The sequence below is a fragment of the Haemaphysalis longicornis genome, unplaced genomic scaffold (genome assembly GCF_048455015.1).
Source record: "Haemaphysalis longicornis isolate Haplotype H1 unplaced genomic scaffold, Haemaphysalis longicornis Haplotype H1 scaffold_4, whole genome shotgun sequence".
Taxonomy (NCBI): Eukaryota; Metazoa; Arthropoda; class Arachnida; order Ixodida; family Ixodidae; genus Haemaphysalis; species Haemaphysalis longicornis.
Window position 1 is genome coordinate 52543044 of NW_027526361.1, and position 17830 is coordinate 52560873.

A 17830-nucleotide genomic window follows, 5' to 3' on the forward strand; every position below is an offset into this window, starting at 1 on the left:
GCCTAACCCATACCCCATCTCAGTTACATGTCATTAATTTTTGTCCTTCACTAAATTAATCACCTGGTCAAAAGACCAGCCAAATTGTAAGCTAATTGATTTTGATTTCGCCCATTGAACACTCGGTCAGGAGCGCTAAATGTTCAGAGAAGTGTGTAAACCCAAGACCAGATAGCATCCCTGCCTAATTTCTCCACTAGTTGAGCCTTCTCTTGACTTTATTTTATAGTGAAAATTGTATGCGGGAGATGAAAACTGGGAATTAGACATTCAGCTGATATTCCACTGAATGGCTACTAAGGAAAGCTACGCAGCTTTCTCCGAAACTTCGCAGTTGTATACAAATTCGCCCTGGTGCCGGGTTCCAACCCGAGACCACCGCCTATCTAGGGAAATCGCTCTATAATAACCGAGCTAACCACGAGTCAAGCCGTTTGTAGCGAGACAGCGAAATGAACAGCAATTCGAAGTTTTCTTCTGTTTTCTTCCTTTCGTTCCTTCCCTTTTCCGACAAATGGAGAAGGAGGGGGTTGATCTTCATATCTCTTCATACCTATTCTCTTCATATTCTCTTTGCAGTTGGTGGTGCGCCGGGCATAGAAGGCGACCTTGCTCGAAGTGACGAAAGCATCAACAAAACAGAAGTGTATGATTCGCTAAGGGGAACGCCGCAACACCAAATTGTGAACTTAGGCTTCACAACTATTGCACAGCGTGATTTACACAAAAAAGAACTGCCCATGAAAGGACACTGAAAGGTTGACGATGAGGGAAAATAACTGGGGCATTTATTCGTAACTGCTTGACCGGGTTTGTAAGTCCTTTCAGAGGACCTGCTATACAGCACGGGGAGTTAAGAACATCCGGGTAAGCTCCCCGAACTTGAACCTGGTAAGGTTTAGCATTAGAACTCTGTCAAGCTAGCGTGGCGTAGGTATGGTACTAGAGATGCTCCTCAGCGTTAAATTGCATTACATAGGATAAGGCGAGTTTAGAAGATCAGATTAGGGCTTTAAAGTGTTGAAAAGCGGGCATATTTTGTTCTACCTGATGCATGAACAAAGATAGAGACTTGGGGCAGGGTTCTTGTTCCGCAAAGTGGCGACAGGAAATGTGGACGCATTCTACCGCATTAGTGATAAAGTCACAGTCTTGTTATCATGCTAAATAGCAGGTACAAGTTCAAGGAGGTACACCCCGTGAACCAATGTGTAGCTACAGAGGTGGCGCTCTTGTCACTTTCGCAATCTTAGCCAGAAGATCAAAAACAAATCTTGGCCAGCGTTGATTTTATTGCGCTGTCAAAAATACCACAGTTGGGATTTAACCGTAGAAACCTCCGCCGTAGCCGTAGCCAATAACTTTCTTGAAGCCGCCGCCGTAACCACCATATCCGTAGCCAAGCCCACCATATCCGAGACCACCGTATCCGAGACCGCCGTATCCGAGACCGCCATACCCAAGGCCGTAACCTCCATAGCCGAGTCCGCCGTAGCCGAGACCACCGTATCCCAGCCCGTATCCGAGGCCAAGGTAGCCTGCAGAGACTGCGGCGATCGCCAGAGAGAGGATGGCGAGGAAGGCCTGCACGTACAAAAAAATTCCATCATCACCATAATCATCCTATTGTTTCCCACTGCAGAGCGATTACTTATCGCACAGACGTCCAACCACTCCCACCTCGCGCTATGAGAATCGGTTCGATGTCCAAATTGTCTCACCCCATCACTCCATTCAGTATGTGTTTTCCCTTACTCCGTCTAGTACTTTAGTAGCCATCGTGTTACTTGAATTTTGCACTAGTTATCACAACTTCGCTCATTATGCTGGCTCGATGCGACTTATTTGTCTTGATTTGGGCTAGGACATACCGGGTAAGGGTAGTTTCGTTCTGGAACGTGCAAAACACGAATATCCAGTTTTAGTTATTATATCCCCGGAGGAAAATTTCGCCGCGTTCCTACTGGGCATTCACGTTTTCTCATTCACCACGCATAAGAGGTGTTTAAGTGTTCTCAGACTTTTTTCACCTAATGCCTAACGAATATGCTGCTGGTGGCGCACCTGGCTATAGTTCAGGCTACGTTATCACCTCCTGCCTACTCCTAGAGGGTGTAGACATTTCAAGCAATCATTGCAGCGTGTGAAAATGAATCGATGAGGTTTCAGAGCACTCTGAGGCCCTTCCTGTCAAAAATTACGGGCAACGTACGCATTAGAGTAGCTTTTAGGATTACCCTAGTTTTCTCAGAATATAGATTGACAAGTAAAAAACAACGCTCCGAAGTAAAAAACAACGCGGGGCGACAAAAAACCTGTGCAAAGGAATAGTAATTTAGTGGCTCCGTTCTCCATGTTTCTCAATAGAGTCGATCGCAATGGTAACGTAACAGTAGCTTGTCCCTAATTGATGACAGGAGTTACAAGGTTCCGGCATTTGTCCACCCATATAAGGAAACGCTGCAGGACTTTTGTGTTGGCCGCACTGAAAGCGGCTACGAACGGTTGCGTTCCAACCAAAAGCTTCGCTTAGGAATCACGAAACGTAAATATTACAGGTGAATTGACAACCGAGTGAAGTACCGATGCCGCTGCATCGGTACTTTTAACACTTTGCACACTTCATCAAGAAACCGCTACCAGCCAAAGGAAGTTCGCGAAGGGAAAGGTTTCCACTTACGACTGGCTTCATGTCGGCGGAACAAAGGCGACTTCCCAGACGTACGCTGTTGTTTCAAAGGACACTGTTCGCCGCTTATATACGGCCAGGAGAGCCGATGTCTCTGCGGCGCTGATTTCACCAAAGAACCGTGGAAAGCGAAATTATTTCGCGTCGGGAAATTACCCGCTCGAAAGTGTACCAGCGTGTGTCGTCGGGGTCGACTGCGGGGCAAAACGCAAAATAGCGTATCCGCTACCCACATCCTCGGCCAGGAAGTGAGCTGATCCAATTTGCCGCTTCCTCCACTGGTAACTTTCCCCGCCCGGTTGTGGCTGCGGCAGGTAATACGACATCCTGGAGACAAGAGCCCTGCAAGCTACCGAGCCTTCCGCCGTGTTTGTTGTGTTGGGGTTACGTCGCGGTTGCCGTACATCAAGAGCGACGCTGCCTCCTACCTGTCGCTGGGGAAAAGTAGCACTGGCAAGGGAACTTGGCTGATAAACCCAAAAGTGGCCAATTGTGTTCAAGGCTGCGGCGGCTGTTGTTCTGATGGAGGCTTAAAATGGAACAACGCCCGCGGGCGCGAGGATTCGGCGAATCATACAGCAATTGTGGACGTCTAACTGTTTCAGAATCCTCCAGTAGGGCACATCTCAACGCCAGCGGGAATTTAGAGTCCGAAACCCCAACTTTAAATATGACAGTCTTCGCTGAAATACCAGATTTTGTTTGATAAAATTTTAGTTCTGCAGCTTTTTGAACGGGAAGAATGGTCGGTTGGGAATATTTCTCCACAATTGAATTGCTTTCTCACTGGAAATGAATCTGCACGCATTTCGTCTATTCAACGCAATAAATCAAATGAGGCACCCAAAAAGAGCAGCAGCCTACCCTTTCCAGCTTCTAATAAATTTCTCCGCTAATAATGAGACAGCGACGAGGCGCGACGAACTTAGTCAATTCAGACGGGCATCGGTTCATAACGTTCTGCATTCCCCAATTTGCTATTGCAGTGCAACGAAAGACGAGCAAATGCCACAAGAAAACTAATGACCTTCATTTTGAGTTGTTTTCGGTTGTTATCGCATAGAATATGTTGCTTCGGAACATGGAAAGCTGGGCCACAGAACCATTTAAGTCGATAATGCGAGCGCCTATATACTAAGCAGCACTATGTTCAGTTTAGCTGGAGCCTAAAGTTTTAGGTAGGCTCGAGCTAACATTACGCCCCGGTTTTTATGGGTTTTTGCATATCAGTTGGGCATATGGGCTTTTGCATATCAGTTACGTCTTCTAGGCGTAATCGTTCACTTAACATTTTAAGGCATAGCATTTTTTTGCCGGGTAACCCCACAGCCAACACCGTGTAACGCCCGGCATTTGCACAAAAATGCAGAATTGACTGAAGTAACACATTTAAGCGTTAAAATAGCGTAAATGGAGATAATGGTTGGAACAGAATTGGAAGAAAACCCAAAATTCTAAAACAGATAAAAATTTTAATACAATGAACTGAGGAAATAAAAAAATATGCACTTTAGAAATCCCCTCCAAAAAACGTAGACTAAACTAAAAAAACTCCGGAAAACAACCTTAAAAATACAAATAGAAATGTCAAAAATGGGAAAATCGTGTAAAGCTCTGCAGTTGCACGAAAGTGCATAACCGGGGGAAGTCAAACATTTATTCGCTATGATAGCGTGAATGAAGATAATCGTCAGACTTTCAAAACACAAAAAATACGAAAAAAATAAAAATGGAAAATTTCACAAAAAAGAGCTGACGAAATAAAAAATATGCATCTTATACATTTCCGCCACAAGACGAGAAATAAACTAGAATGCCGGGAATAAGTGGTTGCACAAATAAAAAATTGCGACAATGGACCAACGCTGCGCTACGCCTCGTATCTGCGGAAAATACATCATTGATGAAGTAAGGCACTTGATCGCTATAATGGTAAAATAACAGAACGACTTTAGCTACTCATAGCCAAATCTGGTTGCGAAGAACTCACAATGCTCACAGGCGGCATAAGAATGCTACACAGTAGCTGACAATTCCTCGAATTTCTGCAGACTCCTTAAAAGAGAGAAGTGAACTGGAGCAATGCATATATATATATATATATATATATATATATATATATATATATATATCAAAGTTGCAGTCCTTATTGCCAGTGCTGTTTGGCGTTTTAACAGTGTTTTATAGTGCCGATAGAGGTATGATATATATATATATATATATATATATATATATATATATATATATATATATATATATATATATATATATATATATATATATATATCAGTGTGTCGAACCGAAAAAAATACTGGTTCGGTTACGGTTTTGGTTCAGGAGAAATCATTGCGTTCTGGTTCAGTTCTCTTTCGACAAAACCATGTACCGAGCGGGTGCGGGAAGCGGTTCGGGAGCTTGAACCGTTTCGCGAACCGGTTCGATGAGTTCAATTAACACTGAAATTAGAAAAAAAAGACATTTAGTAGTTTAAACGATAGTCAAATCAAAATACAAACGAAAGTTCAAAATGCTGCTGTTCGTCAAGGGCAGTGGCGCAATTGCAAAGCATAGTTTAAATAATTACGAGAGATTAGAAAAACAGATGAAGTGGCGACGATTTACCACCCTACTTTCTCGCACAGACTTTATGTTGTCCTAGCGACTATTCATAACGCCACCTCCAAGTAATATGACGGTGGGATATAATTTCTGCCCTTTCCTTTGTTGTTGAAATCGCAATCGTCGCAATGGAATCGCCCATCACACTAAGCTTGAAGCCTTAAATTTACGCCTGTGTACTGGCGTGTTTAAATACCAGCGCTTAATACCAATTGCGCACATTTTTTATATTTGTAACAAAACAGAAAAATCCTACAACAGGAACGTAAATACTACCAATGAATTATAGTATTTGGTCACCGTGAATAATTTGTTAGCTGTCACCTTTTGTTAGCCACACTTTTGTTAAAAGTAAGCTTTAGTTAACGCTCAGGCACCGCATTATTGCTCTGACCACTGCAATTCCTTTTGCTAAAAGCTATACCGGAAGTGTGCATTACAATCAGTATGTCATCGTACCGCCTGACCCCCAGCCATCTTTCCTTGTGTACATTGCGGAATCTTATAACAGATTATGCTGTTACAAAATGAAAGGGAAATATGACGCGCGGAGCATGACTTGGGACTTTTTTGCGTAGGCGCTCTTTAATTCGTCCACAGCAGCACTCCACCGCGGAACGAGTAGCAGTAGAAGTAATGTAGCGAGTCGGGCAGTCAGTACAAGTGCACCTTCGAAACAAAGTAGATCTGAAAGAGACAAAACTGCAGAACAAGCATAAAAGATCATAGCTTGGCGAATGGGACACTGTGAGGTGCCGGCCTGCCTTTCTGCACGTGTCATCTGCTTTACTACTGTTTCTGCTTCCAAGACAAGGGCGAGGGCTGCAGTTTCGTGCAAAGGAATTAAGTGCGCACCTGAACAGTTTTTCCCGACATATCTGTTGTTATTTGTATCTGTAAAAAACGGGACTTGTCCACTGTATTGTCCTCAAAAACTGACCACGGAACTCACTTCCTTCGCATTGATGACACGTTTGGTTGTGAAAGGCAGGGCAAAGAAAAGTACAGAGCAATATCGACGTTTTGGTCCGTTTTTTTTACTTATTCGGTTTTACTTACTTCTCACGTAATTTTTTAAAACAACGTATTTCGCCTTTTCTTTTTTGTTGTTTTCCGTGTAAACACATCTAAAAAAAAGCTGGCGCATTTCATGCCCCGTGCTATATCTGTGCTCCGAGGCGTACCTTGTGTTGCAGGCCGGCAGACTATTTTTAACCAGCTAGTGATATTAAACGTGGATCAAAGTCTCGATACACGGACGTTCTCGATTTCCATCTACCTCAGAAAAGCGGTCGTGGGGAAGGGAGATCGAGGCCACTTGTGGTCAGCAGCAAATGGCTTAGCCACTGAGCTGATCCTGCGGTCACACTTGTCAACTAAAACAATTTGTAGGTGTCGGACCTTTTAAACAAATTATGAAATGCAAAAAGTTTGCTCACATCGGGTGTGGGCTTTCGCTGTTGCGCAGTGGAGCACTCTGCAGCCTGATTGCTCCAATGAAGTCGCAGCTAGGGAATGGCAAAGTCTTTTTATATCCCCTGCAAGCTGCCGAGAATGACATTTCGTTTGGTAGATTGCAGTATGCTCGCGCTTCCGGCAGCAACAGCCCATTGTTACATTGGTGCTCATTCATTTCCCCTGTTGTTACATAGAGCGTGATTGTGTTCAATTGTCGGGAGGGGAAAGTGCGCGAGCGGGTACGAAGTTGATGGTACGTGAAAGTAAAAAAGGCCTGAATTGCATTGTCTGTGCAATATCAACAACGGAGGGTCGAATCATTTCGGCATGAACCGGTAACCCTTATTTCTTTTTTCGGCTCAGTTCCGATTCGGGTTCAGCGTGCTCAAGAAATAACGGTTCGGGTTCGGGTTCAGTTCCGGCAAAAATACCGGTTCAGTTCCGGTTTTCGGTTCGGTTAGGTTGCGGTTCGACACCCTGCTATATATATATATATATATATATATATATATATATATATATATATATATATATATATATATATATATATATATATATATATATATATATATATATATATATATATATATAAGGCAACATGAGGATGACGGCATCGTTTGTTGTTCTAGGTGACCCAGTTTAGGGCTCAGCACAAACGTAAAGGAGGCAGCATCGGGATTTCTAGAGTTTCATAAACCCAATTGTCTGCATCCACATGGTTAAAATGATCGCGCTATATCAGGGGCTCAATACTCAGTTTTGTCGGCTACACATTCGTTATAAATTCCCCATTCTAGTTAGGCCTGACTGACTGAAGGTAGGCGCCGGGATGTGACACAAGACAAGCAAGGAGTGTTTGGTTTATGTGTATGTATGTCAGAGGTCCCGCGGCCGGAAGTACATCTCTAGTGAAGTGAACGCGACACGGAAGTTTCGTATCGGTCACCAGCGGGAATCGGGTGCCACGACTGCGTGTCCTGCAAGCTCTCGGCATGACAACCCCAAGAGCGTAGGAACTTCCCCACTCGCTCATCTTGCTCACTACGGCAGAGTATCCACGCGCGTATACTTATTGTTGCGTGAGGAATAGATGGAGCTTGTTGGCAATATTTTCGCGTCACTTCGCAAAGCCGCGTCGATCCGTCAACAGAGAGAGTGACAGAAGAGCACAGAACAATCGAGTGGAAAGAGCGCGTGTAGAGGGCTGCCTTATAGCTTGTATTCACTGGCGAGGCGCGCATGCAGGCAACCATGTGAGTGTCACGTCACTGGTTACGTCGGGCTCTGCGGAATGGTGGTACTTGTCCATGCTAAGAACATGATGTACATTGGATGTTCCAAACTCTACCCCACCGATCGCGAAGTAATGCCTCCAGTACAATGTGAGTGCGATTAATAACATCTCTGTTGACACCACTGTTGGGAATTGGGTTGAAACAGAGGACAGGACGCACGCCGGTGTTCCTTTTTTTCTTCGGCGTGCGGGCACAGTTGCACAAGCCTTGCCCTGTCCTTGGCGCATCAGCCATGTCCGTGGCCGTTTACCGTGTTGCCAAGCAAAGAAATTGACAGCCAAACTTTTCAACTAATGTCACCTATAGAAAAGCGAGCTGCCTTCGCAATGGTGCCGACGTTGCCAAGGTGATACCAAGTCAAAGCGCGGAGCGGCACCTTCCTATGCGCCGTCTCGACTGACTCAAAAGGCGAAGCAAAGTTTGGCGCACATCGAGCCTAGTCTCAAGTTTGGGAGTAAAAGGGACGGCATGCTCACGTACTCTGAAAAACCCACCACTGAATCTTCAAGCAATTTTTTGCCGTCTTTATGTTGTGGGGCCAAAAAAGACTTACTTCCCGTGTTTAATGTGGTTGAATGCGAGTACTTAGATTACAAAATACAGTCGAACCTCCTTATAACAAAATAGTATCCGGACAGCAAATTTGTTCGTTATATCCGATATTCGTTGTAAAAGTAGAGGTAAAAATCGGATCTAACAAATCGAAAATCTGGCTCGCGCAAGAATACTTGATACAAAAATGCATTTGTTGACTCTTCGAGCCCACTATAAACAAGGAAACACTTACCTTTCTCTTTGTTGCATTTCAACCTCAATTAACCGGAATATGAGTACGTGAAATTACAACAGAACAAAGTTCACTCGACGAAACAAGCCTGCGTCCTTATTTATTTGATAAAGGATGTGATCTTCCTCTGGTGGCTACCCACAGCACTGAGAAGGATGAAGTTTTCCACAATGTCTACGAACAAAGGACCTCTGCTCTTCTGCAGTTTCGGATGACGGGTTTTTTTTTCTTTCAGCTTCTTACTCTTCTCGTCTATTATATCTTCGTTACATCCGATATCGCGCGAAGCTGTCACGGTTTCAGTTTCGTTATAAAAGAATAGGTGTCATTGAAATAGAACGTGACCAACCAAAGTTTCTATTTAGTCCGCTACATCCGATAATTCGCTATATCTGTGTCCGTTATGATGGTGTTCAACTGTATACGAAATAAAAGCTCAATCAATACTAAGACGGCACTTTTGTCTCGTGTTATGCAACAATTAAGGTTCTCCAAATAGCTTTCGTTGAAGTTTTGGAGTTAAGTTGAAGTTCAATGAGGACTTAACAACGCCAGATCTATAACTTTGCGGAATTTAGTTCGCTTTTACGTAGCACTGGCAGCTCGACGTCAATGTGCATGAAAAGCTGCAGTGGCAGGGACGCACGCGAGTCGCAATAAAGCCACTTAGGTGATCGGGTCACGCGTGAGCAGAGTTCCAAATAGCGTTCGACAATCTCTCTTACATCGGCCACTGTCGACTCGGAACCAGTTCTCGCTCCCGGATACAAGGAAAACCGATGTGAGAAAAACCAGCGGTACAGAGACGCACTCGTGAAAGTGCTCAGTGCACAAGGGCGAATCGAATTCAGTCAAGGCCGTCACTCGGCGGCTCTAGGACAAACGTGTCTGGTCTGCTGAGAGCGAAAAGTAGCGAGGGGGCTTTCCCGAAAGAAACGAGGCGATTCGTTTTTTTTTTACTCCTACCACTTGCGGTTGGAAATCTATTGTGCCCAGCGTAAAGCGGCGTCTTGTTTCGCTCCCCTCAGCAGTAAGATAATAACAGCCATTGTAGAGGGGCGAGTGTATATTTCGTGTGAAGGTCTACGACACCACGTGCCCTGGACGCGTGCTACGTACGCGACTGCTGCGTTGAATGGTTATTGAATAACAAACAAGCTTTAAGCGTTGTTGAGCTTATGTGATGTTTGCGGGATGGACGTTTGGATCGTTGCTGTCTTACATGCACTAGCAAACAAAACTTCTTGCTTTGAAAAACCACCAAGCACTCGTTTTGGTCGAATTTTACACATTATTCAAACCAATAATTCACATTGCACTCGTATAGGTAGTTTCTAGCAACTTCGATGAGGTTGGCACGAAAATACCAGCAGTGGAAAGTTTGCTGTTAACTGTTGGACGTAAAGAGTCGACTTCCACTAGTTGAAGTGACGAAATGCAATTAAGGCGCACGCCTTACGTTCCCCATTATGCGAAAAATGGTCGTTTTTAGGCCAAGGAAATGCCTTATAGCGTAAAGTGTAGATAAAAACAAAACATGGACCCGAATCTGCTCGCTTCGCTGCAAATGTTGCCGAAAGACGACAAGCCCCTACTTTGATTAACGACAATTCTTGCTTTTGGCATCCATCGTTACTGCGGCGTCCCCGTATGGTTGATGTAGGCGCCTCGCACGACAGCGGGATCTGGTACCCCAATCTGCGGCAGCATTTCACGAAGACCCGGACATGCTTTTTTTCCCATGTATGCATCTGCTGCGAAAAAATGAGTGAGCACAGGTCTGGAGGCTTCCCAAGCGCTGAAGAGGTAACAGGGCGCTGTGATGTTTGGCCACTTCCTTCATGGGTAGAAAATTTTGTGCATATTGAATTCAATTGAATTGAGTTTATTTCAACACCATGTAGCAGGAAGACGAGGAAAAAAATTCACGCATCTTCACGAAGTGAATCATGACGAGTGGGCGAAGCAGTGGGGATCGTTCGTACCGTAAATCACCCATGACATTGCCCACTCATGCCAGAAATGAGTGACAACGCGTGTGTACAATATATACAATTTTAATCCAATCCAATCCGATACAATTCAATTTATTCGAATACAATCCATTTCAATCCAATTCGGTCCTATCCAATCCAATGCTCCTCGCGCACGCGCAACGCTGTGTACACGGACGCCAAGGGACAAGCCACCGACAGAGCGAGGTCCTAATGTGCTTCGCCCCTAACAGCTGCTGAAACATCTTGAAGGGCCCTGACCACCTTACACCTACAACTGCAAGTCAAGCATGAGGACACGAATTTGTAAACAAGTGTAGCACAGTTCTCAATACAAATCAGAGCAATTAGAGATTTCACGTAAACACTGAAAACAAATCTCATAACAGTACATTGGCTTTACCAATAATATCTCGCAACTCTCTGAATGAACACGTTGAAACACTGACTTTTCTTTGAATGAAAACAGAATAAGGCATTACTTCAGGCTTTGTTGCCGCTCTCGTCAAACTTGTCCCTTCCTTCCTCCCGCAGCTTTTTATCTTCTGTAGCAAAAGCTTATACACCGATGAAACTATCTAGCCTCAAAGTCCAGCTCAATGTAGCCTTTCCCTTATTTGAGAAAAGCTCGGGGCGTTTTGGGATGCTGCGACCTGCTCAGAGCGGACTGAAGGCACTACCTTGCAGTTGCTTAGAATAGAATAGAATGGAATAGAACTTTATTGTTGTTGTTACAGAATGGTACATCACCAGAATACAGTCAATATAGAAAGGGGTCCCAGAATAATGAACTGTAGTGGGACCCCTTGTTATTGATAGCATACACAGAAATAGCTTAATTGCAGCTGCTAGAAGAATTGATACCTAATTTTTTATTACCTATTTTATACAAAGAAATAACGAGAGTACGCCTAAGTAGTGAATCGTTAACATTGCATATTTTAGAAATAAATAAGGAACATATTGAACAAATATGCTCACATATTGAACAAATTGCTCGAGCACTTTCACGTGTGAAGAATAGGTAAAGCTACAATAGTGCTTTTTGCGCGCGCGTCAAATGCCAGTAGTGCGGCCCTTCTGGGAATAGATGTTAATGACTACAAGCTGCAACGAGCCGTTGACCTCCGTGATTCCCGCTCACACGGCCTCCACTCACGGAAACTTAGAGAGGTGGCCGCGCCATAAAGTGCTGACACAAAAGTTAGATTTCCAAAACATGGTATGGTTCGCTGCATGAAGACGCCAAGATGACTTCCTAAATGGGTGCAAAAGTGAAATGCTGCTAAAAAATAGGAGTAAATAGAAATTACGGTCGCAGCTTGCAAAGGTCGGTATACGGTGGTTCAGCCGCTTTATGACCTCAAACGGGATGGGTGCGCGCGGAGGACAGAGGTAGGCGACAGAAAAGCATTTAGCCAGTCAAACTAGAAGTGGCCTGCGAATTCCCTCTCAGCGACATGCCTCTTATTCGGGAACCGGCAAACCCGTGCAGCGCCAAAACTGAAACGCGAGATAAAACATTTAGTGGGGCTTCTGGCGCCTACTGTCCCCTTTCCTCCCTCTCCTGCGTTTACTCCCACAGCCCTTACGTCCGGTGGGTTTCCGATCTGTGGGACGCGGCGACTGATCTTCAATTTAGCTTGGAAAGTTGGTATAGGTGGTAGTGAAATCTGACATCAGATGCTTTTCAAGCCAACGACCAGCCTGGCGCATCGCCTGGATAGAAAATATCTAACATACCATGGGACGTAGAGGCAACCCCATTGGCAGGCGTGCATTTAGCCGCCGTGAAGCAAACTTATAAATGGCATTGTAATTCATCATTGGCAGGAAGTTCGCCGATCTGATTTTGTACCTTAAGGTAAGCAGGGAATAATAGTACGGCCGTGACAGAAACTTATCAATGGCATTTTAATTCCTCATAGGCAGGATGTTCGCCGATCTGATTTGGTACGTTAAGGTGAAGTAGGGACTGAAAGAAGGGACAGAAAAATAAAAAAAACACAAATGTGGGTCACGAGGGTGCTCGTTTTGGCCTGTTGGTGGAACATGACGAAGAATTGAAGCTCTAGGACAGCGAGACAAGCGAGTCAACACACACAAGCCGCTGCTTCCAACAGTTTTATTAGGAGACGAATACGCATATGTATACATGAACACTGGCCCACGTCATAGAACAATTTCATCACGTCGTACTCGACTAAAAAAATCATGCTCTTTCTTTAATAAGACGGCAGACGTAGTACTAACACACTCATGGTCCGTATTTGCAATCATGTGAGCTTCCAGTATCTCTCGCGTTAGCTGATTTTTGTGCTTGGCAACAACTGCGCACTTATCGAACAAAGGCTTGCAACCATGCAGCTTGCAGTGTGACGCAAGCCATCCCCCCGTGTTGTTCTTTGTAAGGAACAGCAATAATGTAAAGGACAACACGGGGGGATGACTTGTGTCACACTGCAAACAGCATGGTTGCAAGCCCCTGTTCGGTGAGTGCGCAGTTGTTGCCAAGCACAAGAATCAGCTAACACGAGAGATACTGGAAGCTCAGATGATTGCAAAAGCGGACCTTGAGTGTGTTAGTAGTGCGTCTGTCGTCTTATTAAAGAAAGAGCGTGATTTTTTTAGTCGAGTACGACGTGATAAAATTGTTCTTTGACGTGGGCAAGTGTTCATGTATACATATGTGTATTCGTCTGCTAATAAAACTTGACTCGCTTGCCTCATTGCCCTAGCTCTTCAATTCTTTGACAAATGTCGGCCGTAAGTTACAAACTCATTCAGAAATGGAAATGTGACACGGATACTGACCTTGTTTCATATTTTTTGAGCGATAATACGCCCTTTGGCTAAAATTAACATAGTCCTACAGCTACAAGTTCGCTCCTCTCTCCCCGAAGAAGTAACGAAGAGAGCGGCGGTGGAGACTCGATAGCCACCGCTGGAGATCGGGGGTCTTCCAAGATGGAGACCTTAGTCACGAAGTGGTCGAGATCTCGCTTCGTTCAGAGAGGGGCACTCCTATAATAGGTAATATGTGTCAGCATCTTCGGCAGGAGCCGTACAGCAGGGTCGGTTGCGGGTAAACGGGGCTTGGTACCGTGTTGCCCGCTTCAGGGAGGAGAGGTTCCCACTCAATCACGAAGTATACGCAGCAAGACCTCCTCCCAGGGAGCAAGTCTACTGGGAAGGTCTGTTCGTTACGGTGGGATAAGGGCGCGTGTGGCACGACGCAGATCTTCCCTTTGTTGGTGAAATTGTTCTTGTGGATCGGCTGTCAGGAATGACAGCGGTCGTGAACCTATAACACTTTCCAACACTTTTATTGTTTAATGCCCGAAACGATGCCATCTTTCTAAGCCCCGTGGCCGAGCCAAATCAACGAAGGAAGGAAGAATGTAGAACGAAGGCAGGAAAGTTACCCTGGCTAGAGCCTAGTTAGCTATGCTGCACGTGAGAAGGGGGAAATAGGCAAAAAAGACAAAGGAAGGAATGAAGAAAAGTTGGATCCGACACATATTCCCAGCGCTGAAGCACTAAAAGTTCAAGTTCAGTCATTGAAACTCCAGGCTTTCAGTCTATAGTCTGGTGTTTAAGTTAAAAATTCTAACATTCTAGGGCCCTCTCGCCGATTTCGTGTATTCTGCCTAAATTCGCAATCTTCACCGAAAGCCTTTTCTGATTGGCTTTCAGTTTTGTCACATGCTTCCGGCTGACAAGGTGGCTTTATGTGCTGTCGTCATATTGACGTTTCATGACATTTAACTGAGCCACTTCTAAAAATAACTTTTTCTCGCTCCTGAATGTGCATAATTCTTGGTCGGCATTGAACACCTAGACGAAATGCAAAAACATGCAAACGTACGCTTGTTTTTGCTCTTCAACGAAAATATGGCTTGACAGCCATCTTCGTGATTGGCTGAGAATACAGGACATGGGGGGATGAACGTCGCCCACTGCGACTTCGGCCTCTGTAAAAGTCACTTGATTTTACGTAAGAGCTTGCAAAGTTCGGTTGTCATTGCTCCGAAACAGGTAAAAAAGTTCGAGAGACCTTCACGCTGTGAGTTCGCCGGAAATTTAAAACAGGCGTGATTTCGCCCGAGGGGCTGTTTAGAATTGTTTTCTAGAGAACCAAGTAGTACTTTTCACACCTGCTATGCCATAGATAGGACCGCGCAAAAACCACGCTTCGTGTTTTCGTTCAGACTCACAATACGCCTGTGTGTCACAGGACAAAAAGCGAGGTAAAATTTTAAGAAAAACAAAATCGTAGCATTATTGATTACAGCACTAATGTTCAAGATTGATGAATGAGAGATTCGGCGAAGTCAATGTGGCTTTCAGGTGAAACAATTAGCTGTCATTACCGCATCACAAAACTGACAGTCACAGCCTTTTTTTATGTGTCCGTGCTATAATCTTCGTGTGCCGTAGCGGCAGACGATAAATATCGTGGCGACAATGCCGGCCGCGAAAGCGATAACGCATATAGTTTGGAAGTTAACATTAATACAGAGACCTGAATTATGTTTCTACATGCGATGAAAGGAAATAAATAGGTACGGAAAAAACTGCAGGCTTTAACTATAGCGAAGCTTCAGGATTGCTTTCTACGTGAGCACTGAATGACACGTCACCACGCATTTGTAGAAGTTGGAATTTGTTTATTGACATGTTCCGTCGTCGCTTTGCGCTGTACAAGTAGTAGTCATTGTCATATGCATCGATACCGTCGTGTTCCTCATGCCATAGAGTTTCTTAGTAAATATACTAGAGAGGAAACTGCAACTGGGAATCCATGCCGTCATGGGTTGTTATGGGTTGGGCTTGGCATGACAATTGAACTCTTAAGCAGTTTTTTAAATTTGCTTTCTTCACTATGCTTTAGCATGTCTACGAACTACGAAGTAGCTGAAATGCTTTCTGTTCTGTGCAGATAAAGCCACCGCGCGTGCCGGGGACGGTCGACGGCCGACGTGAGGCACGTGCTCACGAGCACTACACATTAACGCGTTACGCGTTCAAAATACCAAAAATATTGTTAAAGATACCAAATTACGCTCCAACACATTACAGCCAGCTACAATATCTCAGCTACTAAAAATAATGTTTGATGTCCCTCAGTTCTACCGTGAGTTTAACCCACGCCTTCCATTCGCTTTTCAATTGACGTATTAGATTGCTTTGCGGTATTAACAACTATTCAAACTAAAACATTGGGTTTCTTTTGTGTTTGTGCTAACTTAAGTCATTCTTTTTAAAGTAAGTAATAACTGTTACTTTCAATTATATTAAATTAATGTTACTAAATAAACACCTTTTCTGCTCGATATCAAGTAACTTGGCGGCAATTTTTGAAAGCTTGGTGCAAAATACATGACGTTTCGTAAAAAAACACACGTGCACCCGACACTGATTGCTTGCGTTTCACCTACGCAATAACACGGAAAATTCAAGAAGTCGGAATTATGATCCTAGTCGGGATTTCGCGCTATTAATCGGGCTATGTTTTCTTGCACGCGAAGTGGGATGGGATGGCGTAAGACATCACTACACGCACACACACTCCCGCAACGAAGGCGCGGGGTTTCGGCTCTGGCGTCCCATGAAAGATGTAGGATGCGGATGACCTTAATAAAATATGCGCATACGCATTGCACTCAATCAAAATGTGCGTGTTAGTGCGGCACAGAGAGAGAGAGAGAGAGAGAGAGAGAGAGAGAGAGAGAGAGAGAGAGAGAGAGAGAGAGAGAGAGAGAGAGCTTTATTAAACAATCATGTGAGAGTGGTTCCTCAATCCAGGAGACCATGTGCTGTTGGTGCTGCCGTAGCCTTTGTCACAAGCAGGAGCTGGTCATCAGGTCTACAGCAGGACAGCAGTATCCGCCAGCGCTCAGGGGAAGGGGATGGGTTCAGAGGCAGGACGTATATGATTTTATGTGTCGAATATCATGTGTTCCAGAGTTCCAGGTTCCGCACAGCATATACATTTAGCTGAAAATTGTTTGGGATTGTTGCATCCTTCGTATATGGCGCAGTGCATGTACTCAGAAAGCCTCAGGTATGGCTCAGTTGGGGTTCAAAGCACGGTGTAGGAACGAAACAAAAACCGGAAGCAAAAAACTAAAAAAAGAAGCGATAATTTTGGGCGGGACGAAAACGAAAACGAAACGTTATTTATTATTTCGTTCAGGAGAGAAATCCCCCTTATAATCGTTTTGGTTTTAAGTTCGAGTGTGTAGTAAGGTATTTGAGGGTTTATTTCAAATTCCATGCAACGAGGTTCGAGATTGCCATCGGCTCGCTGGCATAAAATCGCCTTTCGTCTCGCCGGCGCCCTTCTCGTTCGGCAGGATTGCCGCCTACTTCTATGCTCTTTTCGTCTGCCTCAATGGTCAGTGCTGAGCTCCCCACGTTATCGTCTCACGCAGCTGGCTGCGATGCAGACTTCCGGCCTTATTTATTTATTTATTTATTTATTTATTTATTTATTTATTTAAACATAAATACATTCGCCCTACGGCATCATTGTAAGGGGTGTTATACATGAATAAACACGAATATTCTGAAACACGAAATAATCATAGAGAAGAAAAATACAATGTGTGGCGTGGTTACAGCAGCATGTACAATTAGCAGCGAAAACAGCAGATTACAGAAGCTCATTCAATGGAAACGGCTACAAGCACGCAAGCGCTGTTAGAGCGAAGGGGGCAACATTTCATAAGGGGCGTAAAAACAGTGCCGGACAGGGCGTTCCTACCTTCAATAGACCTCACGGGGTGTACCAGCGATACGTCCCCGGGCGTCGTTCGCTGCCAACAGCACCAGCATGCCATCGCACTATACGCCGGCGATGCGACCGCTCCTTCCGCTGTGGTGTCTGATGCAGCCCCCAGTGTGCCTAGATATTCCAGGAAAAAAAAAAAAACAAGATCTCCAAATACCGGCCCTGCAGCAGCTAACTTTGACCTACCTGCAC

General features: G+C 44.6%; 1 protein-coding gene across 1 annotated transcript; it reads right to left on the reverse strand.

Annotated features, from left to right (window-relative positions):
* Positions 1-1272: 1272 nt before the first annotated feature.
* On the reverse strand, positions 1273-2848 carry LOC144178693 (uncharacterized). The gene is made up of 2 exons (XM_077706712.1): positions 2681-2848; positions 1273-1584 (listed from the first exon to the last, which is right to left on the reverse strand). The coding sequence occupies exons 1-2, from the start codon at positions 2690-2692 to the stop codon at positions 1324-1326; spliced, it is 273 nt and encodes a 90-aa protein (XP_077562838.1). The 5' UTR covers positions 2693-2848; the 3' UTR covers positions 1273-1323.
* Between the last annotated feature and the right edge of the window lie 14982 nt (positions 2849-17830).